This window comes from Sesamum indicum, linkage group LG10 (genome assembly GCF_000512975.1).
Source record: "Sesamum indicum cultivar Zhongzhi No. 13 linkage group LG10, S_indicum_v1.0, whole genome shotgun sequence".
In the NCBI taxonomy this organism is placed as follows: Eukaryota; Viridiplantae; Streptophyta; class Magnoliopsida; order Lamiales; family Pedaliaceae; genus Sesamum; species Sesamum indicum.
In genome coordinates this window covers 2,039,975-2,058,995 of record NC_026154.1, presented here as the reverse complement: position 1 = coordinate 2,058,995, position 19,021 = coordinate 2,039,975, and the positions used below count along the sequence as shown (strand labels likewise).

Here is a 19,021-nt window from a genome sequence, read left to right as displayed (position 1 = left end):
TACCTCAAATATTTTCCAAATATATATACTCATTTATAATCCATTTTTTATGTAAAATTTTTATATATCTTTTACATATTTAAAATTATTAAGTTATAAAAATATGTTTAAATTATTCAACTATTATAATAACAATATATAGTAATATAGGAATCTGATGCAATACCACTAATCAAATAAAAATTTACATAATGATATCTATGATTAAAAAAAAAGAAAAATCCTTAAAATTAAAAGCAGAGTAGTAAGTAGACTAAAATTGCAATTAACCCCCACATTTTCACTTAATTGCTTATTCACCCCAAATATTTTACCTAACTTCACTAACTCTCAACTCTGAAGTCCAATCCTCACACTTACTGCAGTCTACAAGACTTCTATTTTGCCCTTCCCAGAGAGAGAGGAGAGAGAGAGAGAGGCAGAGGTCAGATCTCTCTCGCACTTTTAATCTCCTTTTCTGTTCTGAGTTAGCGCCTGTCACCTTACTATACGGTGGCCGGGGTGGCGGGGTCTCAGTGGTCAAATCGGTATTTACGAGAGCCAGGCCTGTGTTTAAATAAAAATCTAAAAAAGGTATAAAGCGCACTGCCTGCTTCTAGCCCTCAACACACTGTCCCACCGAAGCAGCTTATTGAGGTGTTTACGGAGAAGACGAGAGATTCACTAGAATTTGGTTGCTGCATTCTTCAGGTTTATTATCTGCAATGTTTTTTCTCCTTTCTTGAGATGTATTATGTAATCACCACTACAAATGCAGTGTTTGTTGCCTCCGCTCCTTACTTCTTTTATAACGCGTCAAAGGTTGAATCTTTGCAGTTTTTGTATCGATTCTTGAATTGGGTCTGTCTGTAGCAGCGTATGCTGAAATTTTCGTTGTGTTGATCACCTATGAATTCTATCTTATTCCCCATCACAAAAGAAAAAGATTGAGTTTTACTGGATTTTATGTTGATTCATGAATTGGGTTGTTGACTCTTCTGCTAAGCTGGCTTCTGAGCATCGCTTTTTTTACCCCTCTTTGTGTGAGTGTGTGTGTTTTCAGTAGCATAGGTTGAATTTGTTCTGCATTGTTTTGGGTTTGGGTTTTAGGTTTTGAGCTGAGTTCTAGGATGTTGCTTGTGTTTTCTCCTGGGATCAAACTTAAGATGCAAGAAGAAGAAGTGAAGGACGGGGTCGAAGGCATTGATAATTGACAAAAAGGGTGGTGGATTCTACTCAAATCTTCAGAAAGCCAAATAGACCTTTGTTCTTCCTCTCTTTATCTTTGATAAATTCTAATCTTATGTTAAGAACTTGTTTCTGGTTTTTTCACTATAGTTTCTGTTTTCTTCTTTATTGTTAGTAAATTTGTGTGATTTGCAAAGATTATGAGTACAGTAACTTATTGAACAGAAGTTGTCGAATTGTTTGTCGTGTAGATAAGATAATGTAAAGAACCTGAACAGCAGGCCCGAAGTATTGTAATGCCTGGAGGATAAGGTTTAATACAGATTTTGTGGTGTTCTCTGTTCTGCTAGCAGGCCTGTTTACTGGATTTCTCGAGCCCCTGAAACAGAGACACAGCAATCTGCTTTTTCTTACCTTTCTGAGGTGGGATATATTAGGACCATCTTACAAGTCATGAAGATAAATTTGATATCATTCTTGTGCTATTTCCATTAAATATTCTGTTATATATTTTTGGTTACTATTGATTTGGCTTTCTGTTTGGATGTGCTGTTTCTCGTGATACTCCCTGATTGAATAGAATGGTCTATAGTTTAGATACTACACTAATCGATCAGAACAAAGATCTTTTGTTCAATATCAAACCTGATGGACTGATTGCATTCTTTTCCTATTTCAAGGAAAAAGAACTACATATTACTTGGATAGCTCTAAAAACCTCAGAAACTCTATATAGTGAAGGAAGGGATGCTTATTTGGTTTTATCCTTTGTTTGTCATTACAGTCAACTTTTTATGAAGATCCGTTGTTTCATAATGATTCTGGCATCTCCATTGGGGTTGTTAAGATCACCATCCAATCAGTTGATAATAGTCGTAACTTGTTATGGTTCTATGAGGTTTGCGCCTAACTATAAAACATTCATCTTTCTTGAATTGGTCTTAATGGTAGCATTGAACCAATCGGATGAATATCTAGGGTTTCTTTCACATATGCCAGTGACCATATGGCTTCCATGAGTGTTTAAGATTTGAACATGCTGTTCTATATGTAGAAATTTGATGGGCTAATTACTTTGGAAAGAACAAAAGTGATTCTTTATCCTTCCTCAGATATTAACTTGATAATCGATTGGCAAACAACTGCACAACATGGTATCATTGATAAGTTGGTCAGTGTTTTGAATTTCATTCGGTATTAATAATATCCCATGTGGGACACAAACTATAACAAATGCCAGCATGGTGTGAATAGACTAATGCCATCATGTTGTTTTTCCCAATTTGGTGCCTATTGTGTATTTCTAGTGCTCGGTTAGTTCTACTTACCATTTTTTTCATTTAGCTGTCATTTTCGTTTTTCTGTTGTGATCATTTGGCCAATAAACATCAAGAATCCATGCTGTTCTTGCATTTTCCCAGAGACATTATGCTAATAATCCAAATATCTTTTCCCCTCTACCATGACCACAAATTTCTTATTACAATGTTAGTTTTACGTGTAATTGTTCTAAAGTTCCACTCACATGTCTACTGTCCACCGCAGGTAGTATCCTGAAAAATGTTTCTTAGATCACAGTTATCATGGAATGTGGTGATTCCGGCTCAGAACCTCGATGCTGAAGGTTTAATCCTTCAGAAGGCCATTTTAATCGGCCTCCTGGACGAATTTGCTGCCAAGAAGGCCTCAAAAGATATAGGTTACTTCCTTGCTGTAACGACTCTGGACCACATTGGGAAGGGCATCATTAGGCAGCATTCCGGAGACCTCCTCTTTCCTGTCGACTTCAGCTGCATCACCTTCAAGATGTTCCCGGGGGAGATCTTGGAAGGCATCGTCCACAAAATTCTGAAGCACGGTGTCTTCGTGAAATGTGGCCCAGCAGAGAAAGTATACATCTCCCATCTTAAAATGGCTGATTATCAGTACGTGCCCGGTGAGAACCCTTGTTTCAGGAACGACAAGTCCACAAAAATCGAAAAGGGTACGGTGGTACGTTTTCTGGTGCTTGCTGAGAAGTACGACGAAGCTGAGAAAGATTTCAGGGCTGTTGTCAGCTTGGAGGGTGATTTTCTTGGACCCATCAATTAGGACATGTTTATCCTCCCTTTTCTTGGTTTTACTGATTATGTTGTATTCTGGTTCTAATCTTACAAATGATGGATGAATCAGTGTTGTTATTTGCAACCTTTTACCTTTGGTTCATACTTAGGATGTAAAGATTGGACCACTCCCGATGTAGTTAGTCTTAAATATTGATTTTGACAATACTCTTAATAACTAGAGATTATGTACATTACATTTTAATGTTAGTAGTTTTATGTAAATTTTAAACTTGATTACGGTCATAATATACTAAAATGATCACCCAGAAACAGAAGTTATGATCAACATGTCATGAAAGTCAACATTGATCACCCAAAAATGTGGATAGAAATATTTCATTTAGCTATTGAACTTCTTTTATGAAGCTGATCATTGAATGCAACTGTGTGCTGAATACAACATAAACCAAACAAAAGACCTTATGTTGTCATTGGCCTGTTAATCTCCTCCTACCGGTAGGTGTAATAAATTTGGAAGGCAAAATTATATTTTTGGTCCATAGTCTACTCTATTTACAACAAATTTGGTTGTTTTCACCTCACATTTGGTCTTTATTTTGGGAAATTTAATCATATGTTGAAATTTTTGGTCCTCTTCATATTGAAGTAGATATCATTTATTGTCATGTAGTTAGGACTAAAATTGTCGGACACATAATTAAATTTATAAAAAAATGACTAAATATGAGATGTTCAAGACCAAATGTGTAAATGGAGTAATTTACATAATTAAAAGTACTAATGATCCGTAGTATACCAAATATATAATTTTGACTAAATCGAAAAAAGGCGTGGAAAATTGATTAACTTGCCAATTTTTAAGATTGAGATATAACAGTTCCAAAAAGGGAAATCCACCGAAACGATTTCTAATTGATTTCGTGTTAAAAAGAATTTGAAATTTCTAAAGGCTACATCTGGATGGAATTATTTGAATTGCACGACTCGCTATTAAAAGAAATGAAAATCCATCAATACTTCACAAGGTATAATGATTCAAAATGAGAACTGACGAATTTGAAATCATTTTAGTATTAAATTATTCAAACAAATTCAAACGATCTCTTATTAGAAATTTAAAATCTCTAGTTTCAAATTTATCGATTCAAACCAAATGTAATATTTTAGCAAATATAATTCACAGTAAGAGTTGAACTATTTAAAGCTTTTCTAATAACATTGAATTATCCAAATAAATTCAAAAAATTTACCAGTAAAAATTTGAAAATCTCTAATTTTAAATTCACTATTCCAAAAACAACAGGGAAGAGTATCTGATGATGAGACATTTTATTATCTAGGGAAGAGATGCCCACTCCACCATTGCTGCTTTTCTTTTACAAGATTCTAAAGGTGTAAAGGTGGGAAAGCACCTGAATAAGCAAGCAAGCTGTGCAAACCATGTGTTTCCAAACAACTGACAACTATACACTGTGTATCAACTTGTATAATTTCTCATCACATCCCCTCTACCATTCAAATTTAATCACCTTTAATTATAGTTACAATAAATATATTACAACCAAACCCCCTAATTTTTTTTTTTTATATTCACCTCCAATTTTGAAATTCCGTCTAAGGATGGTGGAATTTTATATAAATTTTACTCCATCAAATTTAAAATTTTAAAAAGGATAAATGCCAAAAATTAGAATCTCGAGGAGATGGGGTCTTTCAGAGGACAACCTAATAATTTGGGTTTAAAATCTTTTATGGGGGGATTTTAAGTTCAAATTTATACGAATGCGTGAGCATAAAAAAAAGAAAATCTTGAAGAGGCGAATGCAAATAACTCCACTTGAAATGGACTAACTCAGCATAATTAATGAACAAAAAGTCCAATGAACTCCCATGTTTTCATTTATTATCTTACACGCCACAAATTTTCATTGAATCCCTATTTGACTTTTGTTTATTAACATAAATAGTGGACGATTTAACTAATATGTTAATATGATTATGATCAATAAATAAATTAAAATAAATAATAACTCATATAAAGTGAGATAAATAACGGTAAACAAACAAATTACTTGAGCTCTTTTATCAACCGAAAATGTATTCTCACAACATAAAAATTTATTTGTCAATGACAAGTAACATAAACAATTTAAGAAAAAAAATTTGTTATTAGCGGTAAACATCTTGAGTAAATTTTTAAAAAAAAAACAGATATTATTAAAAGAATATATATTTAAATGAAATAATGACAAATAATTTAACAAAAAAAAAAATCATTCACATAAAAGAAATTATTCATCATTATTTTTCGTCCAAAATATATTATCATCTACCTCAAATATTTTCCAAATATACATACTCATTTATAATCCATTTTTTATGTAATTTTTATATTTATCTTTTACATATTTAAAATTATTAAGTTATAAAAATATGTTTAAATTATTCAACTATTATAATAACAATACATAGTAATATAGGAATCTGATGCAATACCACTAATCAAATAAAAATTTACATAAAGATATCTATGATTAAAAAAAATGAAAAATCCTTAAAAGTAAAAGCAGAGTAGTAAGTAGACTAAAATTGCAATTAACCCCCACATTTTCACTTAATTGCTTATTCACCCCAAATATTTTACCTAACTTCACTAACTCTCAACTCTGAAGTCCAATCCTCACACTTACTGCAGTCTACAAGACTTCTATTTTGCCCTTCCCAGAGAGAGAGGAGAGAGAGAGAGAGGCAGAGGTCAGATCTCTCTCGCACTTTTAATCTCCTTTTCTGTTCTGAGTTAGCGCCTGTCACCTTACTAGTGGTCAAGTTTCGTTCTTCTTTTCCTCTTCCGCTGCTGGATTCTTTTTTTTCTTGTATGATTATGTTGGTTTTGTTGAAGCAATGCAGCGTAGTTTATGTTAATGGTGGGCGGAATTCATTTTTGGTTTTGCGAATTGATGTATATGTCTCAAGTAAATTTTATACTGTATTGGGTTTAAGTTGGTTGAATTTTTTTGTTATCAAGATGCATCCTACAGCTGCTGCAATCTCTATTTGCTATATATTTCTGCTCTTAAGTGCCGACCTTTTGTTTTTCGCATCAAGATGCATTCTTTGGTTTTCTGCTGTTTTAATCTTCAACCTTGTAGAAAATATGTCTACTTCATATAATTTTTGGGTTTTGAAGAGCATAGAAATTTGTATATAGCAATATGTCTTTTCTTTCTTGTTCTTCTCTATGGTGAAATTACTAATGAAATCAAAACAAAGAATCCAGGATTCCGTTTTCTGGTTGCCAAGCAGCAGCACCAAAGAAAGGAAATTGACGTGTATTTATTGCTCGGAACATTATTAGAAGCTTCTGACTTGCTTTTTGGATCTTTCTCGTATCTTTGTAGTTGCCGTAAAAAGTAGACCCTGAATGTTTAAATGGGATGGGATATGATGGAGCAAGGGTAATTGTTACAAAGATGAAAAAAAAATAAATCATAATGAATAACTAGGAGAAGTTTAATTTTGCATTTGGCTAATTTTTCCTCCTTTTTCTTATTTCTTGCAGACCATGTTGGGAAGTTTTGAATTTGTGTTGGTATTGACAGTACAAAAGGAAGGAGTTTTTTTTTCTTATTTGACTTTGTTTTTGTTTATTCCAGCAACATGGAGATTGAAGTGGGGCTATAAACATCCTTATTCTTGCTCATAGTTGCTTAGGTGGTCTCTCAATTAAAATTCTGAGGTGAATGCTTGTTGGTGGGTCTAATACATAGAGAAAGATGCAAAAGGATACTGGTTCTGGTGGTACGTCAACATCCAGTGGGCCCACTTCACGGTTCCGTCGGCGCAAAAGTTCAAATGAGGTTACTTATCTTTCTAAGATACAACTAAAGAAGCATACTCTTATAATAGCAACCTTCATCTGAGCACACTTTTATAAGATCCATTTCCATTCAATTGTGTTGCATGGACTGATAAAAGTTCATTGTAGTATGCTTGTCTGCTTGGAAAAATTTTAGAGTTTGTGTAAACAAAGGATAAATCACCTGCCCTCATTTTGGATATGAGGTTGAGTTCTCTTATGGAAGAGAATGTAAGTGGAACTGTGGAAATAACATAAGAAAATAATGTTTTTGTGGAACTTTTCATTGCTGAAATACAGTAATAAAGATTTAATCACGTTGAAGATAATTGTGAGCTAAACTGTTTGTCCTGTCGTTACCAATTCAATCTGAAACAATTCATGAGCTATTTTAGCATTTGACTGTATTAATCAGAACTTATTATTCTCAAAATTCTCATTCTCTTTTCCTTTACATTTCTGTAACTCCAGGTCCCTCCAGAAGATGATAAAGCAAATGGCAGTCATCTACTCGTTAATGACCATAATAAGTACAAGTCAATGTTAATCCGCACGTATTCAACTGTTTGGATGATTGGAGGATTTGTCTTGATAATTTACATGGGTCACCTTTATATATGGGCCATGGTTGTTGTCATTCAAATTTTTATGGCTAAGGAGTTGTTCAATTTACTTAGGAGAGCACATGAAGACAGACACCTCCCTGGTTTTAGGCTCTTAAATTGGTAAGTGACTTCGCCTCTTCTCGGGTCTCTCAATTTTATGTTATTGGTCTTCTCTTTTTTGTGCTTTGGGTACGATCTCTTGCTACGGCTAAAATACTTAGGTAATTAGTGCTTGTGGTCTCTCAGCACGTGAAAAGCCAGAAACTAGCTTCTGTAGGCTTTTAGCTTACTTTGAATTTAATCAACCTCTCTATGATCATTCTGGGATTGTTTGTTTATGTTGAATTTGTTACAAACTAGTTCTATAGCATATGCAGTTTATCATAATCTTCTCGTGATCTTCTTATGTCCTCCATCTCTTAATTTAATGCTTTTACTTTGTTTCCTTCTATGATAAGTTAAAAGCATTGGCACTATACGATACTTCCTCTTGATTTGATTTATTAAGAGAATCTGCTTAATTTGAACTGTACAAAAATTTTCTTTGGCGTCTGTAACATGAAAGTGAAATAGCAGTTAATCTGTGAACATATCTAAGGATCATTTGTTTCATCCATGTTTTTGTAATGAACTTCACTACCGTTCACATTGAATTTTAGGAAGGGTAATCCGGTGCCTTCCACCATCTTAAAGGACAGTGGGTATTGAATATTGCCAATGGCAACAATATATATATATATATATATATATCCTCTTTTATGTGTGTTTTTGAGGTGGTTGTCTTTTGCGTCACCTTTGATTAAACTGGTTGCCTCAGTTGCTGTACAATCAGTTGTTCTAAAGACCTTGTATTTTGGTTCATGTTTTTGATGAATCTTCTCATTTTTGGAGTAACCTCTGCATTACAAGTTTCTATGTCCTTTACCACTTCCAGAAGGTATTATTTCCAACCCCCTATGTATTCAGCCACCTGCTTCGCTTTACAGTTGCTCAAATGATTGTTCCTTTTTGAACTTAATGGCTGTGTGTAAAGGATGTAATGAGATGTCCTATCAGTCCTAATCCCTGAGAAAATGTATTTTGTGGTGTTATTTGGTCACTTGACGCGCTTCTTCCAACAGCTTGTTTAGTTGCATAAGAGTGGAGTATCACGTCATCTGAAGGATAACATTGCTCTGACTTAATGTTTCTCTATGATAATTTTTCTGCACCTAGTTACTGAAATTGACCAAACAATAGATCATCTGTTCTTCAATTTCTTGGCGAAGCTGAGAGATACGCCTGCAGGTAATCAACACTTACAACCAGTTTAGACGTCTCAGTTGTGAAGCTCTTATGCTCCTTGACATTCTTGCACAGCTATAACATCCGGCATCAGTCTCTTACTTTTGGATGTATTGGCTTTATTTTCTTTATCTTTTACGGGACTGCTTCTGCTTCTGGCTTTTCCTTTTTCTTGTTTACTCGAAGATTACACCTGGCTAACATGGATGTTCTCTTGGGATTTTGAAACATAATTCAATGCTTCTGTTTCCAGGCACTTCTTCTTCACAGCAATGCTTTTTGTATATGGTCGGATTCTCAGTCAGAGGCTTGTGAATACTGTCACTACAGACAAATTTTTGTATAAGCTTGTTGGCAGATTTATCAAGTATCACATGGTTACCTGTTATTTCTTGTATATCGCAGGTTGGTACAGATAATTGGTAACTGTTTCTTTTGTTTATTTCTTTACATGGCCCTGAGATATCTAATTGCTAAATTACATCTTCTTCTATGTTATACTTTTTTGTGGTGGATGGCACTTAATATCACATACCGAGAGCCTCTTTTGTTTTTACATTCAGGATCACATACAACATTAGTCTTTAGATATTACCATCAGCAAAATGTGACTCTGCCTTCGTATATACCTATGAAATTTGTCTGGTTCCCATATTTCATGTAATCATTTTGCAGTGCTCTTTAGGATGTCTTCTGGCAGTCGAATATGAAACTGAATATCATCTTTCTCTGGGTGGATTCAGGTTTTATGTGGTTCATTCTTACATTGAAGAAGAAGATGTACAAGTATCAATTTGGCCAATATGCATGGACGCATATGATTTTGATTGTGGTGTTTACACAGTCATCTTTCACCGGGGCAAATATTTTTGAAGGGATTTTCTGGTATAACAGTTTTGTTTCCCTGTTTTATTCTGTCTTAATTTTATTTGACTTGTACTGGTCTAGTTGTTTTACTTTCACCAGTTTGCCACCTTCTGGCTGAGTTAACAGAAAATTTGTATACACACCATTGTCCTGATTTGGTTGTATGCCCTAAATTGCTATGGAACCTAGGGAGAAAATACTGTGGGTAGGTCTTTGGAGAATATGTGAAGGAAAACTTGAATTTTTCTTCTACCTCTTTCTTTTAGAAATTACTGACCAAAATTCTTTTACTGTTAGATCTTCTATATCTGGATTTCAACTTCTCTGGAATTTGAGTGTACACCATAAAATGGTTGTATTTATTTCTGTAATTAACATGAAGTCTTCTAATTATATCCATATTAGCTGAGCTTGTATAAAGAACTTCAGACACAGATTAACAACAATGCAGGTTCCTTCTTCCAGCATCACTTATTGTCATCAATGACATTGCTGCTTACATTTTTGGGTTCTTCTTTGGGAAAACTCCTTTGATCAAGCTCTCACCAAAGAAGACATGGGAGGGCTTTATTGGAGCTTCTGTTACTACTATGATCTCTGCCTTCGTGGTAAGCAATTTATCCATTTAATGACAATTTTTATTTAAGTGATAGAGGTTTCTAGCTACCTATCAATGCCTATTTTGGACTTTCAAACTCATGTATTTTTTTTGGGATGATATACTTCTAGGTGTTTCTATGCTAGTAAATAACCTGCATGGCTGCATGTACTTTGCGTCATCAGAATATTCTTCAAAATAAACAAATAAGATGGCAAGTGAATTCAACATTCTTACCAATGCATTTATCGTGCTTTCTTCTTTCAGCTGGCAAATATATTGGGTCGCTTTCAGTGGTTGACTTGTCCAAGGAAGGTAATTGCTGCCTTAAACCAGATATTCTTTGGTTACGTAGTTTACTCGTCTGTTTTTGAGAGACTTAAATGTTCTATTTACTACATAATTATAGGATTTGTCGACTGGTTGGCTTCATTGCGATCCTGGTCCATTGTTTAAGCCGGAATATTTTACTCTCCCAGAGTGGTTTCCTGGATGGGTAAGTACGATTTATGCTTGATACATCTTGTTATCTAAAAATTTTATTGTTGACATACTGAACATGATATGCTTGGGAGTTTTTGTTTATCTTGTGAGTCTTCTGACAGTGAATCTTGTCTATTTTCTGTGAATTGTACAAATATTCACCACATTAATAGCTAAATTCAAAGGGAGTTGATAACTTCTCTTATGCCTCAACCCTCTTACTTTCTGATCATCAGCAGCATTATCCTATGCTGCCAAGCTCCCCTGTCATTAAGATCATTGAAAATGAAAGTTTAAGAAACGCTACTGATTTTCAGATTTGAACTGGCAATCTGAGCTCGCTGTTCACTTTTTTTGCAGTTTCCTTGGAGAGAGATTTCTGTTTTGCCTGTGCAGTGGCATGCATTGGGTCTTGGTCTGTTTGCTTCAATTATAGCACCTTTTGGAGGCTTTTTTGCCAGTGGCTTTAAAAGAGCTTTCAAGATTAAGGTTTGACATCACTATTCTGAAATCCAATTATCCATGACTGTCGATATTCTTAGTTATGATCTAATTTCTACCTGTTCCTCGTTATCTTGTGTTTGTCACAGGATTTTGGTGATAGCATTCCTGGACATGGTGGGATCACTGATAGAATGGATTGCCAGGTAGTAATTGAAAAAGTATTAATGGAAAGGGATACTGTAAACTTAAGTTTCATCCATTTTGTTCATTTCTCTCCCTCTTTTCTTTCTGAGTCTCTTGTTGAAGTTGACTAGATTAGATCTACGGTTCCTGTATTAAGATCCCTGATTGAAATTAACTACTTATTTGATCAAACAATTCAGTTTTATTACTAGTTTTAACTGAAACAATCCTGCAAGATATACAGAACAAATTGACTGTTGATAACAAACCCCAGTACCCCCACATACCTTCCAATGTTTGTAGGCATCACGCCATTTTAAAATCTTAATATGGCCTCCTGAAAGTTTAAGAAACGCATAGTTGATTATCTGAATTCTGTTTTCACTTAAATGCTTGAAGCGACCTGTAATATTAATACTTGCTCTGTCTCAATCCATGGTTAACACTCATCAATTCTTCAGATGGTGATGGCTGTTTTTGCGTACATTTATCACCAGTCATTTGTCATACCGCAAAGCTTATCGATCGAGATGATTATGGACCAGGTAAACATCTACATCTAAGTCAGTTGCTAACCCATCTAATGATTTTCTACAAATTAAAAAATATTTGTCAATCTTGTTCCTCTGGTGTAGATACTGATGAACCTCACCTACGAGGAGCAGCGAGCTCTGTACATGAAACTTGGGCAGATAATCATGGAGAGGCAATTTGGAGAATCCTGAATCTCAGAAAACCAGCCCCTGTAATTTACATATCCACCGCGTCTGCATTTCATGTATTTTCATTTTTTTCTTAAAACTCGCATGTCATGTACATGTTCCATGTCTTTCTTCCTTACAACCATATTTAGGTGCAGGCGGTCCAATCTTTTTTGCATTGTATAGTACTTTGGACCATTGATAGTGATGATGTTCACAGTATGTAGTGCCAAATCTATACGCTTCTTTGGAGTTTTTCCACCTACTGTATCTTGTCTCTTTAAGTTTAAGGCGGCACACAATAAGACCAAGTTTTCAGCTGCATTCTGGGCTCAAGAAAGTGTACACCATTGACTGAATAGAAGGTTGTCATCCTTTTAGAAGCAGTTTCCATTCTACCACAAAACTTGTGGTGTTTAGTAGTTTGACGGCAAAAAGTTTTTACTGCAATGTGGGTTTGAATTCTTACCAGAATGATTTGATGGGGCCAGACGTTGGTTCTAATATGTATTTGTCTTTGAATGAGGTTGAGTGTTGGTTCTTATTAGTTATTACTCGTGGTTTAATGTCATTTTTCGGCAGATTCATTACGTAATGCTTCTATAAATATATCATCGGTTGATGCACAGGTTTTGTTTCTACGTAATTCTGCTATGCTTTCTCATTTATGTAATTCAAATAAAAAGAAAGTATTGACATTAATTAAGGTTGTCAGGTTTGGCAAAAGTACGTTTGGTAAAGTTTGGCTCAATATTCAATAGCTATTATAAGGACCCTAAATAAATATGGTTAGTTTGTCTGATATTGCAACAAACCTTCTTTTTATAATTTTTACTTTCAAAAAGAAAGGAGACCCTTATAATGAGTTCTTGTGCAGAATCATCACCCCCATAACCTTTTCAAAATAGAAACATGTTGTTTTTCATTAAATATTATCACTTATTTAAATGGGATGACCTAAAATTTGAAGGAAAATATTCTATTAATTGCACACAAAAAATTATATTTAAAATGATTAATTACATTTAAATCTCATCTAAAAATGCTAAATTACATTTTTGCAATTACACTTATATTGCCTCCAAAAATTCACCATTTACATATGATCCTCCTTTTATTAGGGTTTTAATGAAAAAAATACTGACGTTGGCAAGAAAAAAAATTGCGATTTCTTGTAATAGTTTTATACTTGTAAGCGGATGGAAAGTAATATATATACTGTCAAAAGAGTATAATTATTATAAACTATTATTATCAAACTATAGCCATTGGATCGAAAATAGCCATAGATGAACGAAAAAATTGGTCATGTGATGGTGCTTTTTTACTTCCTATAAATGGAGTGTGGTTAACATGCATCAATTTTTGAAAATATACTGTTCAAGTACTTTATCTAGTGATTTAAGAAATATACACAATAATAATGTTCATCTCACCCCATCTCACACATAGGAAGGAAAAAAAGTATATGATTATCCAATAGCAATGATTCAAAAATAATATTTGATTACAATTATACTATTTTAATTTTATATATATTATATTTATCTCGTTATAAATATAAAAAATTATATGAGAAAGTTAAATGAGAAGTAAATTTGAAAATTATGTATCTTTTTATTGATGTCAGTATTTTTCATCCAACCTCAAACGATTGGGGATCAGGTGTAAAAGAATTTTAGGTACAATTTTAAAATTTATTTGAGAAAAAATATAGTTTTATATTTTTAAATGGGCGAAAATGTAATTTGTCCTATTTAAAAAAGTCACTATTGTTGACCCTAAATTTAATTTCTATCTATCTACTAATTTCATTTATTTATTCACCTAAATCTGAAAAAATGACTACTTCAATACAAGTAAACAACAATTCCTTACTCTTTAATTGTTTCTTTCAAAAATTCGTTTGCACTTCGCACCTTTGCTCCTTTCTCTAACATCAATTCCAAGAAAATCAGTGACCAACAAATGTCATCACCGGCTCCACCACCGGCCACCACCAACTCCGCCGTGCTCCGCCCATGGCCGCAGTTCCTAGACCTTTCAGCTCTTAGCCTCCCCATCTCCCTTTCCGAATCCTCCTACCGTCTCACTCAGAATTTCCGCTTTTTCTTCCCAAACTACGTTGTCCTTACTCTCCTCGTCTTCCTCCTCACCCTTCTCACCCGCCCCCTCACCTTGATATTCTTCCTATGCATTTTTGCCGCCTGGATATACTTGGTCTCGCGCGATGAACCCCTCACTATATTGGATTACGATATTGATCAGAAAATAATTGTTGGGTTTCTCGTTGTGATGACTTTGGTTGCACTTTTGTGGACCAAAGTTTGGTCCAAACTCCTGGTTGCTCTCATTGTTGGGGCCGTGATCGTGCTTCTTCATGGGGTTTTGAGGTCGCCCGAGGATTCTGTGGAGGATTCGCCATATGGGTCGTTGCTTAATGCTGTGGATAGTCCCAGGGGGGAGTATGCTAGTGTCTGAAAATTAGGGTTCTTTGGATTTCTGATTTTTAGGGGCATTTTAGTTTTGAAATTTAGTTCTTTATTCATTTTCTATGTTTACTGTTGCCATTGTTCTGATCACAAATGTTGGATTAATGGGAGTTCCATTTAGTTTTACAGAGTCTTGATTTTTATGTCAGGGGATTGAATCGAGCGTGTGTTACCCTATATGCATAATTCTTTTGCTTATTTGTTTAATCTTGTGAATTGAGATGCAAGCTGGAAGCTTGTTAATCCCAGTATGCGACTTAGTGTACTGCTGAAGTTGTTAATCAGGATTACAGTAAACATGGAGTTCATGATGTTTTTACCTGTTATACTTCATCATGCTGTAATTCTTCCTGACATTTTTTGATATGGTTACAGAAATTCTGGGTTGATCCACTTGATGACTTATGGTACTTTGTTGATTGTGAAAATGCAAATAATACCATATTTAGACTAGCATGAGGTGATAATGTATGGTTTCTGTTGTATAATCCTGGGATTACCGGCTCAATCCAAATACCATTGATATAGACATGTAGATCTATTCCTCATTCTTGTGAGGAGGTAAGTTGTATCTCAACTTGTTAGCTGTTACCGACACTTGTTGTCAAATATTCTTGTGATTTCGTCCTTTAGGCGACAGTGACAGACAGCACTGGTTAGCCAAGAGAACATGAACTCAAACAATGTAAAAGATGAGGATAAGGGGTTGGCAAAGGCCTTGGGAGGTGAAGAAGAACAAACCCGTTTGGTCACTCTATGTGGGAAAAATGGCTGATGTTCTGGAGAGCAGTTACTCTTAATTTAAAGTTTAGATGCAAACACTAGACTGGGTGAAATAGCAGCATGAAAGAAATTTAGAACAAAAGGTGACGGCAGAGAGTGTTAGCCTAGCTAGCCTTGTCAGAAAGCTTGAGGAGAAGTGAAGTTCATACGTTTTACTTCAGTATGACTATGAGTAATGCTGATTGCTATAGTGGAACAAACATTTTAGCCTTACTGTTAAGTGTGTATGGATGTTATTTTTGCTTACTTGCAGTTGGTTTTCTTTATTCCTTATTCCATCTTTGGAACTTTGTTCACTTGAAAATCTCCAAAGACTGACAGAGAGCGAAGAAGAGCTGAAAACGCCTCATCATAATGTCTGGAGTCCATGGAACCAGCGGATCCGAAAGAGCTCTCGTAATGAGAAAAGATCTATCTACTGGACCTTAGATGAGGAAACACAAGTGTAAGAACTCTGCTTTTATCTGATAAAGTTTCTTGTCGAGAATTCCTTTGAAGGTAGATTTAGAGATTTTCGGTGGAACATTTGGTAGCATACACTTGTTGATTGGAAATATCAAGATAATCGTATAGGAAAAAACCAGCGAATATTGGTATCAATATTGGTCTTATACATTAGGGGTATGCAGTGCTTTTGTGAGCCTGGAGTTGTGAAAGACCTTGCCCAAAATATCTCTTAACAAATTCAGTTTAGTCCTCAAATCACCAAATTACCTTCATTGATGTTGATTTATTGTATTTCATTGGAAGCAAACACTTTGGAAGTTGCTGTCTTGGGACCTTCTACCAATCAAGACCGAGAAATGGTTGGTTGCCCCATTATCAGCAAATTCAAGAATTTTACATGTGGTGCAGCTGCACAATTATTTTCAGGACAACAACAAAGAGTACAACATATACTGCTTCTTTGTTCATCAGACGAAATGCTTTTTTTCTTTTGCTTTTAAAAAATTACAGTTTACAAGTAGCGACCAACCTGCCCTTTTACTTTATTTGCGACAATTTTTTGAGGCAAGTGAGGGTTTTATGGTCAATTCACAAGTGATGAGAATAGGAGAGGTGGGTGAGTGAACTGACGCATACTATGTAATAGATTCGGTTTGGTTGAAAAGGTTTCGGACAATCAAAATTAACTGAACAAAAACATCCAACGGCAATTGAGAAGAGCTTGTGACAAAAATTCCCAGGATTACTGAAACTGCTGTTATTATAAGAATGTACACATCAAGAATTCTACTTGGTTGAATTGGATAAAGAGCAAGCGAAGAGAAAAGGAAAAAGAATTTTCTTTGGAGTATTAACCTTGAACCTGTATATACATCTAGCAATAATAATTTATTAAAAAAAAATAATCAAAGAATAGCATGCTTTTCTTTATGAATTCACTATAATAGTCACCACAACCCAAAATGGTAAGCTAGCTAAAAAAAATTTGCAGTCATCTATACATTGGATTGACTCAACTTCCATCGCATCCTCTCCGTTCAATCAAGAACCAACAAGACCTTTGTAGCGAGCATAAGAAATTATAAGTACAAAAACTGTTGAGCAAAGAACCCCTGTGAAGATAACCACCTGCAGAAGTTAACACAGATATCAATAGTAGATAGTGATTGACATCAATTACAAAGTAAAAAGATGATTCTAAACAAATTGAGATACAATGCTGACCCATTTAAACATGTAACCATGATCATCATTCCACGTATATGGAATGTTCATACCAAAAATTCCAGCCACCAACGAGTAAATGGATAAACACACAGTTCCAGAGCTGAGAAATAGCTCTAGCTGCAGCCAGAAAAGAAGAGCATAATGACATTCAGCCAGCAGAAGATGATAATCTATTCCAAAGTGCATGGAAACACACCTGAATCAGCTGATTTCGGTGATTGTCAAGCTGAAATGTAACAGTTTACGATGGTTTAGATTGCGGCTCATTCAAGATGGAAAAAATGTATCAATCAAATGTCAAATGTCAAATGTCTCAACTCTTTGGTTACCTGGATATTGATGTAGTCTTCTGTGTTATCGATATATTCCCGAAGCTGCAAATATTAAACCCAAGATTGCATAAGAATCCCTGTGGTTATTTTGTACAAAGGATAATAGTCCAAGATAAATTAAAGTATTGAACTGCAAAGCCAAAACAGCATGAAGACATGACATAATGACTGTTTTAGTTTCCAGAGAACAAATAATTTCAAATGGAGCTCAACCGGAACTGGTCATAAATTGTCAAGTACCAACTATATATTGGAGGACTGATGAATCCCCTGGTGATCCTATCACTTCATTCAGTAACTCTTCAATAAAAAAGAACCTTTCCTCACATAAATCCAAATGTTGAAGCAGCCGCAATTCCACCCCTCATTTGGATGAGATACATAATTCAAGGTGTTAAATAACATTTGGACAGGAAATGCTTTAAGTTATAACTAATATAATTTACATACCGTGGTTAGTTTGTTGAGTGTGCCATCAATTTGCATGAAGTAAGCCTGAAAAAGAATAGTCACCATTTAAAAACAACTTGTAAAACTCAATCCTGATACGATCAGAATTTGTACCTCAAGTAGCATTTCGAGTTCCTCAACATCATTTTCTTCCCCACCACGAACTGTTGCCATACTTGCCCTACTAGCTCTAGATATCCTGGAGCCTACCATAGGTGACACAAGGGACCAATTAGCTGCGCCTGAGTCACTCAAAGGTGACGCGGCAGCTAACTTTCTAGATAAGTAAAGGTCCGCCATGTCATCATCGTCATCCAAAAGCTGTTCTAGCTCATCTCTAACCTGCATGAAGATATTGGACTAAAATCAGCGGTAACTAATAGAATATTTCTCCTCTCTCTGTAAGACGCGTGGCAGAAATCAATTGGCTGTGATGCACATCGAGGTTATTTATGAAAATCCTAGACAAGATTCTAGGATCTCTTCCAACTAATTTCCAGATCCCATAACCTCAGTTGGACACTTGGTACTTGTATATTATAGTTTGGTAGGATCTAAATATTGACTGGATGATAATGCAGTCTTGAGGTATATCCTTGAAGGACCTGGTTGGACATAAAATGACTGGTGGCGTCATGTGAATCTAAATTTCAACTTGTGGAGAACATAAGGATTACATGGTATACACAGAGAGAATAGGTCCTTGTACAGGAAAGTAGACTATTAATTCATGGCTAGGTGAATAGAAATGTTTTCTTAAGGTGAAGGTGTATATGCTCTTAGAAATGAAAAGGTTGAGACTAAAAAACCCTTACCATCCAACCCCATGTCACAGCGACTAAAAGAACTATTACCCAGATTCCCATTCATCCTGATTCATTTGCACCACCAATACGGTATGTGAAATAAAATCTGATCAAAGGACCTAAAAAATGATCCTCTTGGAAGATTTTGGGGGAGTAGCTGGAGCCAAATATTGCATGGTACTTTAGAAGCAAGAAGATTGGGAACCTTGGTAAACTATGTCAAAGGGGAG

At 35.0% G+C, this 19,021-nt stretch overlaps 4 protein-coding genes across 13 annotated transcripts in view; 3 read left to right on the top strand and 1 right to left on the bottom strand.

The window, feature by feature from the left end:
• LOC105171641 (DNA-directed RNA polymerase V subunit 7) lies at positions 493–3,515 on the top strand. Of its 6 annotated transcripts, none has more exons than XM_011092820.2 (4): positions 493–690; positions 1,090–1,201; positions 1,521–1,590; positions 2,713–3,515. In XM_011092820.2, exon 4 carries the CDS (start codon positions 2,728–2,730, stop codon positions 3,256–3,258), a length of 531 nt encoding a protein of 176 aa, XP_011091122.1. In that variant the 5' UTR covers positions 493–690; positions 1,090–1,201; positions 1,521–1,590; positions 2,713–2,727; the 3' UTR covers positions 3,259–3,515. The 6 variants fall into 6 exon arrangements, with proteins under 6 accessions (XP_011091122.1, XP_011091119.1, XP_011091120.1 ...); XM_011092817.2 differs by having other exon boundaries at positions 1,419–1,590; XM_011092818.2 differs by lacking the exon at positions 1,090–1,201.
• LOC105171643 (phosphatidate cytidylyltransferase 1-like) lies at positions 5,863–12,844 on the top strand. 4 transcript variants are annotated; one of them, XM_011092822.2, is made up of 12 exons: positions 5,863–5,987; positions 6,887–7,090; positions 7,561–7,814; positions 9,232–9,383; positions 9,722–9,863; positions 10,297–10,453; positions 10,711–10,758; positions 10,853–10,939; positions 11,287–11,415; positions 11,517–11,573; positions 12,015–12,098; positions 12,189–12,844. In XM_011092822.2, exons 2-12 carry the CDS (start codon positions 7,007–7,009, stop codon positions 12,276–12,278), a joined length of 1,284 nt encoding a protein of 427 aa, XP_011091124.1. In that variant the 5' UTR covers positions 5,863–5,987; positions 6,887–7,006; the 3' UTR covers positions 12,279–12,844. The 4 variants fall into 4 exon arrangements, with proteins under 4 accessions (XP_011091124.1, XP_011091125.1, XP_011091127.1 ...); XM_011092823.2 differs by having other exon boundaries at positions 5,968–6,054; XM_011092825.2 differs by having other exon boundaries at positions 5,977–6,059.
• LOC105171640 (PRA1 family protein D) lies at positions 14,112–14,953 on the top strand. The gene has a single exon (XM_011092815.2). The coding sequence runs from the start codon at positions 14,223–14,225 to the stop codon at positions 14,733–14,735; it is 513 nt and encodes a 170-aa protein (XP_011091117.1). The 5' UTR covers positions 14,112–14,222; the 3' UTR covers positions 14,736–14,953.
• Positions 16,827–19,021, bottom strand: part of LOC105171639 (magnesium transporter MRS2-I) — a 5,195-nt gene continuing 3,000 nt past the window's right edge. The window contains exons 6-11 of one of the 2 annotated variants that reach the window (XM_011092813.2): positions 18,100–18,327; positions 17,986–18,030; positions 17,533–17,577; positions 17,400–17,429; positions 17,201–17,320; positions 16,827–17,104 (exon numbers count right to left, since the gene is read on the bottom strand). In XM_011092813.2, coding sequence (XP_011091115.1) covers positions 17,018–17,104; positions 17,201–17,320; positions 17,400–17,429; positions 17,533–17,577; positions 17,986–18,030; positions 18,100–18,327 — 555 coding nt within the window. In that variant the 3' untranslated portion in view covers positions 16,827–17,017. The remainder of the gene's footprint in view (positions 17,105–17,200; positions 17,321–17,399; positions 17,430–17,532; positions 17,578–17,985; positions 18,031–18,099; positions 18,328–19,021) is intronic. The other variant, XM_011092814.2, reaches the window with a different exon arrangement.

Coding starts and splice junctions, on each gene's coding strand:
- LOC105171641 (XM_011092821.2), top strand. CDS start 2,728: ATGTTTCTTAGATCACAGTTATCATGGAATGTGGTGATTCCGGCTCAG.
- LOC105171643 (XM_011092822.2), top strand. CDS start 7,007: ATGCAAAAGGATACTGGTTCTGGTGGTACGTCAACATCCAGTGGGCCC. Junction 7,091..7,560: donor GGCGCAAAAGTTCAAATGAG/GTTACTTATCTT, acceptor CTGTAACTCCAG/GTCCCTCCAGAAGATGATAA. Junction 11,416..11,516: donor AAAGAGCTTTCAAGATTAAG/GTTTGACATCAC, acceptor TGTTTGTCACAG/GATTTTGGTGATAGCATTCC.
- LOC105171640 (XM_011092815.2), top strand. CDS start 14,223: ATGTCATCACCGGCTCCACCACCGGCCACCACCAACTCCGCCGTGCTC.